Source organism: Gracilinanus agilis, chromosome 2 (assembly GCF_016433145.1).
Source record: "Gracilinanus agilis isolate LMUSP501 chromosome 2, AgileGrace, whole genome shotgun sequence".
NCBI classification, from domain to species: Eukaryota; Metazoa; Chordata; class Mammalia; order Didelphimorphia; family Didelphidae; genus Gracilinanus; species Gracilinanus agilis.
In genome coordinates, this window is record NC_058131.1 from 82,451,820 (window position 1) to 82,465,253 (window position 13,434).

The 13,434-nt window shown below is 36.5% G+C and overlaps 1 protein-coding gene across 1 annotated transcript in view; it reads right to left on the reverse strand.

The window, feature by feature from the left end:
* PRKD3 (protein kinase D3) overlaps nucleotides 1–13,191 on the reverse strand; it is an 86,307-nt gene extending 73,116 nt beyond the window's left edge. Inside the window, exon 1 of the mRNA XM_044660624.1 lies at nucleotides 12,873–13,191. Within this exon, the coding sequence (XP_044516559.1) occupies nucleotides 12,873–13,160 (288 nt within the window). The 5' untranslated portion in view covers nucleotides 13,161–13,191. The remainder of the gene's footprint in view (nucleotides 1–12,872) is intronic.
* Between the last annotated feature and the right edge of the window lie 243 nt (nucleotides 13,192–13,434).

A 13,434-nucleotide genomic window follows, 5' to 3' on the forward strand; every position in this document is an offset into this window, starting at 1 on the left:
GAATTCTTCAATTTTGTTGAATGCCCATACTTTCCCTTGGAAATATATAGTCAATTTTGATGGGTAGTTGATCCGTGGTTGCAGGCCCAGCTCTCTTGCCTTTCTGAATATTGTATTCCAAGCCTTACGGTCTTTTAGCATGGAGGCTGCCAGATCCTGTGTGATCCTGATTGGTGCTCCTTGATATTTGAATTGTCTCTTTCTGGCTTCTTGTAAGATTTTTTCTTTTGCTTGAAAGCTTTTGAATTTGGCAATAATATTTCTAACCGATTTCTTCTCTGGGTCGAATGTAGTGGGTGTTCTATGAATCCTTTCAATGTCTATATTGCCCTCTTGTTGTAGGACTTCAGGGCAATTTTGCTGAATAATTTCTTTTAGTACAGAGTCCAGGTTTCTATTAATTTCTGGTTTTTCTGGAAGGCCAATTATTCTCAAATTGTCTCTTCTAGACCGGTTTTCTTGGTCTGTCACTCTCTCATTGAGATATTTCATGTTTCCTTCTATTTTTTCAGTCTTTTGACTTTGTTTTATTTGTTCTTGTTGTCTTGAGAGATCATTAGCTTCCAGTTGCTCAATTCTAGCCTTTAGGGATTGATTTTCGGCCCTAATCTTCTGGTTTTTGGCCATAATCTTCTGGTATTCCTTTTCAATCTGGTCATTTCTGGTGTTCAATTTGCTTATCAGTTCATTTGGTTTCTGAGCCTCACTTTCCAGTTGCAAGATTCTACCTTTTAAACTGTTATTTTCTTGCCAGATCTCTTCCATTTTCCTCAAAATCTCAGTTTTGAACTCTTCCATAGCTTGTGAGGAGTTTTCCTTATTTGAGGAGGGTCTGGATGCTTGTTTGTTCTCCTCCTCTGTTTGCTCGGTTGTCTGGATTTTCTCTGTGTAAAAGCTGTCGAGTGTTAAAGACTTCTTTTTCTTGTTATTATTATTCTTTCTCTTCTGAACTTCCTGTGACTGAGTAGCCATCATTAGCCCAGCAGCTTCTCAGATTTATCCTCGCGCTCAGTGTCTGTTCGTGGTCTATTGGTTCCTGAGGTCTGAGTTCTGGTTTTTTCCAAGGTCAAGCCCCCTGGTGGACCCCCTTGCTTGATCCTCTGCAGGAGGTTCCTTTACAAGTCTCAGGGCGCTGCTTCCACAGTCGTATACCCGTCTGCACTGGTTCCCCACTCAGGTTTTCAGAGCTTTAGTTCCTGGCTGTGTCTGCCTCCACCCACGCCTGCGCCCAGCGTCCACTCTCTGCTCCCGCGCTCAGATTTCACGTGCGTTTTTTGACTTAATGGGGTCCTAAGTCTTGCTGCTCTCAGGAACAGGTCCCGGAGCTGCTGATGACTCGATGGGTGCCCCAAACTTGCTCTATTTCTTTTTAGCTGGGTTCGGAGCTATAGATGAGTGTGGAGGGGGTGGGGGTGGGGCGGTTACTCAGTCCGCGATTTAGTGAGAGCCCTTTATAGCCTGGAAATGTCTCGATTCCACGTACCTTCCACACTGTGCCCTGTTGTGGGGTTCCTCCGTTCGTCTGGACTTGTTTTTATGTCCCCTTGAGGAGTTTTGTGTGTTTCGGTCAGGAGAGGTTAAGAGCTGCTTCTTACTCTGCCGCCATCTTAACCCGGAAAAAGTGTCATACTCATTTTTAATTCCTATAATAATAACTTTTATGTAGAATTTTAAGATTTGCAAAGCAAACACATTTATTTACATATATTGTATCATGTAAAAATGTTTATATTCTACACCACTCTTCCCTAAGGCAGCTCTGGTAGACTTTTTGAAATGAAAAAGATTAGCTTTTATTTCCAAGAGAAATTTGGAGTTAATAAAATAGTTTTACAATTGTATGGAAGCAATTCAGTTTGTTCTCCTGCTCAACCCTGGGCCCCACTTGTCCATCTATACTCATCCCAGATAGATATATCAACAGATAAACTCCATAGGTTGTCCATTAAAGCATGTCATGTGATGTAGGCAATAGAATTTCTTCATTCACCAAATCTTTCCCCATATGGATGGTCAAGACCTTACTCTTTTGAGGGATTACTGATATCTTTCAACAGGCTCTGCAATGTTCCACCACTTGATACAACTAGCACAATGTCAGCCAAAAAAAAGGGTATCTAGAAGTCTTCATTATCTATCAGAATCCCTACTTCAACTTGGACCCTGAGCCAAATATCCTCTATACCAGTGGAAAATACCTTTGCCACACAAACACCTTTCTGTTTTGAGCTTTACTTAAGATTTTAATCTCAGAGTCACTCAATTTAGTTATTTCTTTTCTTAGGTCTTTCAAGAAATCTTGATTGAAGTTTGAATAGAAGATAGTTTGTCAAAATAATAAAAGAGATTTTATGGGTGTAGTTTATTCTGAATTAATGTTTTTCTTTATATTCTACAAAAAAGAACACTGTTATGTTCTATTCAAAATGAAAATAATAATGTATATTACCTACCATAATGTATGTTATTGAGAAGAGTACTTTATAAAACTTAGAAGAGCTACATAAATGTGAAATGTTATCATCAGAAATAATGTAGAAAGAACTTCCAGGTTAAGATGGCTGAAGAGTAGAAACAGGGAGCTTTACTCTCCTAACCAACCCATACAGCGTACCTCCAAAAGACAAAAATACCAAATCCAAATGAAAGAAGGGACCCCACAATAGGGTGCAGTATCAAAGATACATGGGGGGGCAGCTGGGTAGCTCAGTGGATTGAGAGCCAGGCCTAGAGACGGGAGGTCCTAGGTTCAAATCCGGCCTCAGACACTTCCCAGCTGTGTGACCCTGGGCAAGTCACTTGATCCCCATTGCCTACCCTTACCACTCTTCCACCTATGAGTCAATGCACAGAAGTTAAGGGTTTAAAATTTAAAAAAAAAAAGATACATGGGATTTGGGCATTTCTACTCTATAAAGGGTGGTGGGGGGGAATAGATCCCATCAAAACTCGAGCTGATCAACCCTCCTCCACCCCCATCCACAGTACCAGTCAGAGGCTGAGCACAGGAGTGGAGCTGAGAGAGGCAGTGGACAGTGGAAGCAGCTCAGTGCACTGAAACTCAGGGGAGAATCTCAGGCGGAGGAGCAAGTGTGGGCCAATTTCCAGGCTCTGGGCAGCTGACCAGGACCACCAGGGGCTTAACCCTGAAAACAGCTAGACTAGAGACCCCAGGAGGCTGGAGAGTGCAGACCTTGGGCACAGGAGTGAAGCTGAGAGGGGCAGTGGACAGCAGAGGCCTAGCAGATTGTGGAAGCCAGGAGACTCGCAAAGTAGCCTCAGGCAAAAACTTCTCCTTAGCTCTATACACAGAGAGTCTGCCTGCCTTACTCAGACTTCTGGCTGTGAAAGCATAATGATGACAAGCAAGGCACAAGAAATAACCACCAAAAAAAAAACAAGAAAAAAAAAGCTCTAACACTTGATAACTTTTGCACAGAAAAAACCCAGAAAGCAGAGGAGGACAAACAATTAAAGACATCCAAATCTTCCCCAAAATATGATAATTGGTCACAAGCTCTTGAAGAGTTCAAATATGAGACCATGAGAAAGATGGAAGAGATCTGGCAAGAAAAGTGGGAAATAGTTCAAAAAGAAAATAACAGTTTAAAAGGCAGAATTTCACAATTGGAAATTGAAGTTCAGAAATCAAATGAAATGATAAGCAAATTGAAGACCAGAAATGACCAGCTGGAAGCCATTAAGAGCCAGATAGACCAGATAGAAAAGGAAAACCAAAAGATTATAGCCAAAAACCAGTCTTTAAAGGCTAGAATTGGGCAAGTAGAAGCCAATGATCTCACAAGACAGGAAGAATTAATAAAGCAAAGTTAAAAGACTGACAAAATGGAAGGAAACATGAAACATCTCAATGAGAAGATGACAGATCAAGAAAAAAGGTCTAGAAGAGACAACTTGAGAATTTTTTGTCTTCTGGGAAAATCAAAGACAAATAGAAATCTAGATATCATACTATAAGAAATTATACAAGAAAACTGCTCTGATGTCCTTGAACAAGAGGGCAAAATAGACAGTGAAGGAGCCCATAGAACACCTTCTATGCTAAATCCTCAGAAGACAACCCCCAGGAATGTAATAGCCAAACTCAAAAGCTCCCAAGTTAAGGAGAAAATATTACAAGAAACCAGAAAGAGACAATTCAGATATCAAGGAACACCAATCAGGATTACACAGGATCTGGCAGCCTCCACAATACAAGACTGCAAGGCTTGGAACACAATATTCAGAAAGGCAAGAGAACTGGGTCTACAACCAAGGATCATCTACCTATCAAAACTCACTATATACTTCCAAGGGAAAGTATGGGCATTCAACAAAATAGAAGATTTCCAAGTATTTGCACAGAAAAGACCAGGACTAAATGGAAAGTCTGATATCCAACCACAAAAACCAAGAAAAACACGAAAAGGTAAATAAGAGAGGGGAAAGAAAGCTCTTATCTTTAAATTTCCTTCTTCAAGGGCTTCAATAATATCAAATTATTTGTATTCCTATATGGAGAAATATTATGTGTAATTCAAAAAAATTTTACTCACTATTATAGTAATTAGAAGAATTAGACATAAGGAGAGGTTGGAGTACTAAATAGTCCAAGACGATATGGGGGTGGAGGGGTGGGGGGTGATGGTGGTGAAAGAGAGCTGGGAATAGAAGATGGCACCAAGAGAAATAATGTAGAAGCTCAAGGACACTGATTCCTTCCCATTAGTATTTATCATAGTACCTGGCACATAGAAGGAGTTTATTGAGCACTGTTACTTGTTGATTGACTGCCATATTTTGGTCCCCTCAAAGTGAAGAGTGATGATATGACTCCACTGTTCTCTCACACTAGGCTCAAAGGAGTCTCTGTCTCTCTCTCCAAATGATCTCCTACCCAGGGACTTGAAGGCTAGAATATCTGACCAATTAATTCCAAGAGAATGGGTCATTTGAATCAAGCAAATTTGGCCTTTCCTTTAGCTAGGCCTGGATTCTGTTTAACACAGGAAAAACCTTTGTCTGAGAGAAAACTATTGCCTTCTCTCCGGGTAACAATGCCACATTAAGACAACAAGGAAATCAAATTTCTGATAACCTTAGTTTTTAAAATTTATTGATATTTTTTTTCAGAGTATCTTCATTTGCAAATACATCTTTCTCCCAACTTCTACTCAGTAAACTATCCTTTACAACAGTGCTGTAAAACTCAAATACAAATAGGGCCACTAAATCATACTGAAGGATCCCTGAAGGCTACATATTTACAAATTAACAATAATATATTTTTGTCAAATATTTTTCAATTAGAATTCAATCTGGTTCAAATTGGATTTTACTCTTTTTGTTCTTTTCTATTTATATTGTTGCAGTCACTATAATTTTTCAAGTCTTGCTTACTTCACTCTGCTTCAATTCATAAAAATATTCCTGTGCTTTTCTGAATTCTTCTTATTCATTATTTCTTGCTGAATTATATCACATAACCCAGTTTGTTTAGTCATACTTTTGTCCTTTTAAGCAGAACTTTCCTTCTAGAATACTTACTAAATGAAGTGACTGCATAAAAAGTTCATATGCTTTGATAAAATCTTACCTTCAGATTCTCAGTGCACATAATATAACTGCTATATGCATTATGTATGGTACCTCTAAGACACAGCATAGCAAGTAATATCCACAGGCAAGTCATTAAACTTCTTACTGTGTTGGGAAATGTTAAGATTTTAAGTTATTGATGAGTTGCTGACCTACATCAAGAGAGAATTTTTATACCAGGGGTTCCCCACATTGATAAGGTCACAGGACTGGACATAAACATACACACATATACATATACTCACAAATGCTTCTAAATCAAGTTTCCAAAGGAGATGCCAGTAGAGTGTAAATTGTGATATGTTCTACAAAACTAGAAAATGTGCAGTACAAATTCAGAAACAAACTATCAAGGATTTTTGGAAACCATTTTAATTAATATAAAAGGTTTCAATACCAGTTGCATGATAACCCGATAATGGATTTTTTGACCATGGTAATTCATAAAACAAAGAAAATAACAAAATGGTCCTCAGTCCTATACAGTCCCTTATAGCTTCTGCAAAAAGCAAAATAGTGGGAAAAGAGGGTAGAAAGTACTAAGGACTGTTTTTTCTTTTTAATTTTTAGTAAAGTTTAATTTATTTCCTTTGTCTTTTATATAACATCATTTCTTAATATTACCTACTCCCACTGAATCCTCCCTTCTTATCCAAAAAGAGAAAAAAAACCTTTTTTAAGGAAAAACTTTACCAATAAAATGTCAGTGTCTAGAAAAGACAGGTCCATACAAGAATCTGCATTCATAGTCCCCAATTTTATGGGTAGGAAACAGTGTGTTTTTCCTCTTTTCTCTTGAACCAAGATGAGTCAACTACAATTAATTGAGTTTGCTAGCATTTGTGTATTGCTTACATTTTCACTGCTGCAGTCACTGTGTATATTGGCTCTATATCAGTTTATATGCATCTTCAAAGGTTTCTCTAAACTCTGACCACTCACCCTTTCTTACTACATAATAACACATACTCTATTCTGTTCATATACTATCATTCATGTATTCACTTCTCAAACAATAAGCATCCACTTTTGTTTCCAATTTTTGGCAACCAGTGTTTTTTATGAATATTCATGTATATAAAGGACCTTTCTTTTTATTGCTGGTCTCTTGAATATGCCCAGGAGTGGGATGGTACGATCAAAGAGTATGAGGGATTTAGTGAATTTTCTGTCATAATGGCAAATATTTTCAAGTTAAACCAATCTACAGCTCCACCAAAAATGCATATACTATGTATCTCCCTGCAAACCCTCCAGTTTTGACTACTTCTATCTTTTGCCATTTTTGCCAATTTGATCAGGTGAGACATCAAAGTTGTTTTCATTTCCATTTCTTTTGTTATTATTGATTCTGGAGAAATTTGTTGTATTATGCAAACTCAACACATTTGAATCCAGGTATATGCAATTGGCAATCCGGAAAAAAATAAAGGCAGAAAAATATATAAAATAAAAAAAATTTTAATTATGTGCTAAATCCACCACATTTTCTCAAGCAGTGTAATGTCTCACAGTTCTCCCAATCACACTCGTTGTCACTTTGAGGTGCATTAGTGTTAAGTCATCACATCAATTCATGCCAAACATTAACTCCCACATCAATCTTTGTCTGGAATTCTAAATTGTAGCAGTCATAGCTAAGTCAAAGCAATGTTTCTCTTTGTTTCATTAGCGCAACTTAGTTACTAATAATGGCCCTAAAGTATAAGAGTAGTGATACTTGTGGCTCTGATGAGTCTCAGAAAAGTTGTCAAGTGCCTAGGAATGTTCATAAAATAAATATTTGTTAAATAATGAGGTTTCCTATCACATGAGATTTTCAACTTAAATGAAAGTCTTGAGATGTGTTGGCCATGAAAAACAACGTCCTACTGTAGTTGTTAACAACTGTTTCTTTTGAAAACAGTTTAGAGAGAGAATGGTGCAATGAATCAAAGCACTGGCTCTAGATTAAGATTAAGAAAGACCTCAGTTCAAACTCAGTCATAGTTATAAACTCTGTGACTCTGATTGAACAATAATTTCCTCCTCCGAGGATTGTGAGGATCAAATAAGATCATCTATATAAAATCTATATAAGTGCAGCTATTATGTGCTTTGACAATTCACTTATTGGAGAATGCCTTAAACTTTTTAATCTTTTATATCTGTGTCAATTCCCTAAGTCTTAGATAAGACCATAAATAGATACTTCATGCCAAGATTCTTTTCAAGTCAGAATTTTTTTTTAATTATGCTGGTTTTGTTTGTATCAAGTTTTAAAATTTTACCTAATCAAATTTGTCTATTTTCCTTTTGTAGTCTTCTCTATTTGTGGTTGTTTAGTCATTTCAGTCATGTCTAATTCTTCATGATTCCACTTGAGGTTTTTTTGGCAAAGATAGTACAATGGTAGGCCATTCCCTTCTCCAGTTCATTCTATAGATAAGGAACTGAAGCAAACAGGGTTCAGTGACTTGCCCAGGGTCATACAGCTGATAAGTGTCTAAGGCTGGATTTGAACTCACAAAGATGTCTTCTTGATTTCAAGTCTGGCGCTTTATCCATTACTGTAGCCCCAGTAGTGTGAGTAGACCCCAATAAAATCAAAACCATCAGCTAGAAATCACAAAGCAAGTAGTTTGTTCCCCAGCATGAGAAAAGCAAACTTTCCCTCTCCGCAAACACTAGATGTCCAGCCAAGAAAACAATAATACAAGAATTCTGTGCAAAGAACATATAGTATTGGGTCATACATTGATATGCTGACATGTGATTTATTATTCAATAGAAAACACTGCTTAGAGCCACTAAGGTAATCTACATCCATTGTTTCCATCTTGTAAATCATTACCAATCATTTTTCTTATAAAAGGCTTACCTAATCTCTTAGCATATGTCATTTTCCCTATAAATTGTGCTCCCCAAATCAACAAACTTTGTCACTGCTCTGAGACGCTGCCTACACAGTTCTTAGTCAGACTCTGTCACATTACATCAGGAGCTGCCCTCCTCTATTTGCAGTTGATAGTTAGTTTTTCCCCAGCCACAGAAAAGAAAGGTATCTCCTTCCATTCTCCTCTGAATTCTTATGTTACCTTTTAAACCTAGGTCATATCCATTTAGAGATTAAGATCATTATTATATAATATTATTATGTAAAATGTTGGTCTAAATCTGTTTTCTAAAAAAGAACTTTCCAGGTTCTCTAGTAGTTCTGCTAAATAGGGAGTTCTTCCCTATCATTTGTGTTCTCTGTATTAAAGAACAATGAATTTCCATGCCTAGTCTTATTTATCTAATCTGTTCTACTGATCTACTTTTCTATTTTTTTAACAAGTACCAAATAAATTTTAAGAATCCTATTTTATAATATGTCCTGGGACCTGATAATGCAATTCATTTTCATTCCCACATATTTGCATTATTTAAGATTTTAGAACTTTCCTTCTACTAAATTAGGGCACCAGAAGCACAGAAGGCTTTATGAAGACATTGTTGCTCTGGCTTTTTCCATCCTGCTTTTCCCTACATACATTACAATTCAGCCAACTTACTCTACTTTTTGTTCTTCATCCATAATGCTCCATTTCCCAGGGTGTGCCTACAACATGGTTGTTTCCATTGGTGGAATACAGTTCCTTTCTCTGGTTCTCTAAGCTCTGCTCCCTGTTCACAATTAATGGAGGCCTGGGGGAGGAGTTCCCAGATATTCCTAATACAGGTCTTCCCTGACAACTTCTTTCACCTTCCCCTCTTAGAGTCCCTAGATTTCTTCAAAACTCAGTTCAAGGGCTAACACCGACCTGTGTCTAGTCCCCCAAATTTAGCTTTCCATTTCCCCTGCTTAGGCCTTTGCTTTACTTTCCCTCCTTGGAAGAGAGGAGCTAGTGAATGGTGCCTGATAAAAATAGTGAGGTATGGAATGATCAGCAACAAAAGATAGAGGCAACATCAGGTAAAAGAATGCTAGGTCCTAAAATATTAGCTCTCTCCTCTCCCATTTACATTGTCTCAATCTTTCCCATGCATAGCTGCTTGCATACTGTGCTCCTCCCTGCAATGTGAGCTCCTCAAGGGCAGCAACTGTTTCTGGCCCATTTTTTATATTCCCAAGGCAGGCACAAAAGTGCTTAATAAATGCCTGCTGACTGACTACAAAATTGAAAGAAAAAGAATGGAAGTTGCTGACACCAGCAAATAGTTTTTATCTAAAAAAAATTGTAATTATTAGCAGAGGCAAATTTCTCTCCACTGCTTAAGATGAAAATGCATTTAAAAAATAATACAGCACCCTTCCAGGACATGCAAGTTCATACATCAAAATATGTGATTACCTGTTTGTCTATTACAGAGAAACTTTTCAAAGTGTTTGGCCCTGAAGGTTATATCTCTTAGATCAAGAAATATGTTAATTCTGTATCATTTCAGCAGGGGGTAAGGTTATTTAAGAATTTTAAGCAATTGCAAATAGTGAAGTATTTTTTAAATTAGGCTGATTTTTCACAAATGTCATAGAGTACAATCACTACAAATCTTAAGCACTATTACTCTATTTTTCTCTGAATCTGTTATGATCATGTATATGCTAAATATTTTTTAATAGATAGATCATCAGGAAAACCTCACTAACAGAGAGCTAACTGGGGCTTAATGTCTGAAATCTCCTTATGGTCTGGGCCCGTTTCTTTACTGAATTCGTATCAGGTCCCAATATAGCTGCTTGAATACTGTAGGAACGCAATAAATGTCTGCTGAATAAAACTGTATTACATGAGAAGAGATGAAAGTTTTACCTTATGAAATGTCTAAAATAAAGTCCTCTTAAAATACTTTTAAGGCCAATGTACATAGTGATAAACCACAAAAAAGATAATATCAATTAATAGGCTTTTCTCTCCTGTGATCCAGAGTTTAATCCATGAGGCCAACAATTTTCAAAGTTGGGCAGTTCAGTTCTTACCTGATTATAAACAAATTACACATATATCAACAAATCACTAAGTCATGAAAAATGTGACAAAGCTATGGATTCAAATTCCTCTGTTATTTTAACATCAGGCTGTGAATTTAAAGGTTTTAAAAAATTCATTAGATAAAAAAGTGGTTCAAGCACAGCTCAGAAGTAATCAGAGTAAGTGACTTTCTCCTATTCCATATTAAATTCTTCAAACAACCACTCAGTAGCCATTGTTCAAGGAAAATTGTGAACTGGAAGTAAAGATGAGGAAGAAGGAACTAAATAACACATTTGCAGGACTCATATATTCATATATAAATATGAAGAGAAATAGACTAAAGGAAGCCTTAAATACACAGAAAAGTAAAGAGACTAGATAGCAGTCCATTAATAATAATAAAATTAAAATTACTAAGATTTTAGTCTTATTGAATAAGAAAATGAAACCTGGAAAAGTTCTATTTAAAAACCGCTGAAGAAAAAAGTCAAAGAACACTTGGATATCATATAAACCAATTTCTATGCCAATATCTCAAAAATTAGAGAATAAGTAGAAAGGAGAAACTCAAAGAAATTTATGCACTAAATTTACAATGACATAGTAAATAGAATCAGAATTAAAGAGAATTCTAGCAAGTTGTTTTCTACTTCAACTCCTACATCTCTGCTTATTTGAAAATTTATACTGATTCATTACCTCAGAAGGCAATTCATTCTATTTTCAGAGAGTGTCAAGCATTAAGTAATTCTTCCTTACACTGTACTGAAATCTGCTTCCCTGTTAATTCTACTCATCAGTAATGATGCTATCTGTTAAAGAGTCAAGAGTATAAAGTCCACCTTCTATGTGATAGCACAAGAAGATAGTTATCAAATTCCCCAAAAGTCTTTTCTTCCCCAGGCAAAATATCATTAATTTTTTTCAACAATTTCTCATATGACATGATTATGAGTGCCCATACCATGCTGGTCACCCAGCTCCAGATATTTCCATGTTGACAATGTACCTATCCATTGCCACTTAGCAGCAGTTTCCATGGCAGGCAATGGTTGGAGCTGTCCAGCTACAGTGAATTTAAAAGAAGCTTAAGAGCAGGACCCAAACACATGTACCCACCCACAGAAAACAGAATGTTGGAAACTCTATAGAACTGATATTCTCATTAATCTAACATGACACACAACAGCCTGATATTAAATTGTCTCTTCACTTGCCCTCTTCAGACTCTGTTGATGATCCAGATAGATTACCCCTACTCTAAACCTAATAGCACTTTTTGCCTTTGGCCTCATGACCCCAATACCTGTCCACAATCCATTCAGATCATGGCTCCTCCCTTAATGGAATCCTCTTAGTTGCTACCCTTCCTAGACTTCAAGAGAAATGGTAGCCTGCTTTGGAAACATTCAGCCTTATCCTATGCAAGTTTTTATTGCTGGTCTCACCTTAGAATGAGGCCTAGAGTATACAAGGCAAATATTCTGAAATCTTTTCATTTAGGCACAGTTATAAATAAATACTTTAGGCTGAAAATTACCTTTGTTGTTGTTTGATTAACGTTAATCTTATTAAGCTACAAGAGTGGTTTTATTTTTTTTTGTTTTTTTTTTATATGACAAGCAGTAATTAATCCAGTCTTGTGAATAGTTTTCTTTTGCTTCCAATATTGGTCAAGCAAAGTGATAAACAGTCTGACTCCATAAAGTTTCACCTCATCCCATAAGGGTGGCATTAATATGGAAACAATTCCATATGAATATAAGAATGATATGTAAGTACAAGAAATAACAAAATTAAAGGTATTGAAGAGATTGATAAATCAGTTGAACCTGTTACCTTCCTAAGGAACCTATCTCTTAAGAGGCAAGTGGAATGCTTAGAAATTTTTTTGATACCATAATCCAGGAGAAAGTTTTGGCTCCAATCAGCAGTTTACTCAAAGTAATAAAATCACAGATGATTCAAAGCAATCAAAGTATACATCCCCAGAATGAAGACCAAAGAAGTAAAAATTGATATTGTACAGTAAAAATGTTTAGCTTTCATAAAAATATTAAAACATATCTAAAATCATATAACTCTATACCCCAATGTATGTGATTTTTAATTGTTAACATTTAAATTCCAAACTTAAAATTAGCTATTTTCACTCAGGTTGATATCTCAAGATGAAAAGGACTTGAGTTCTTTCTAAAACACTTAAAATAATTATACTCATTTTTTTCCAGTAATGAGACTATCTGTACACTAATTCCTTGTTAGGTATATTACTTACAAATAAAGGAAAACAACATTAATCTCAGATCAAATAATATTTAAGATCTTGCAACATACCTTTTGATAAACTATTGAGCATACTAGATCCTTGACAGCAGATAAGGACAACTCCTGGGCCTCAATGGTAACATTCTCCCTTGTAAGACCAATTTGCAACAGAAATGATATTGCATGTACTGAGCCCCTGGAATTGGTAAGCGACTGTGTACTGAAACTTCCATTGGATAGTCGGGCAGAGAGTCCTGTCTTGGGACTTGAACATGGAGAAGGGGTTGGAAGCACAGCAGAGAGAGATGCAGGTGAGAGAGACTTCTGTGCCGATGGAGGAGAGTTGTTTGCGGACATCTGCCTTTCTTTAAATCTTTTGAAATAGCTGTCAATTTATTTGAAATGCTATACGGAGACTCTTAAAAAATTGTAGCAGTAAAAAAAATTATCTTTCACTTTTTGATTTAGTTAAAAGCTTCTTGGTTATTTTCCCTTTTAAGCTACACATACCAATGATTGCAAGTTCTTCAGCTAGGGGCTATATCAATAACTAGTCCCTTTCCCCTATTCAGTCCCTTGATCAAAAAAAGCCACTTCTTTAGGAATACAGCCAGGTGCTTGGAAAAGCATT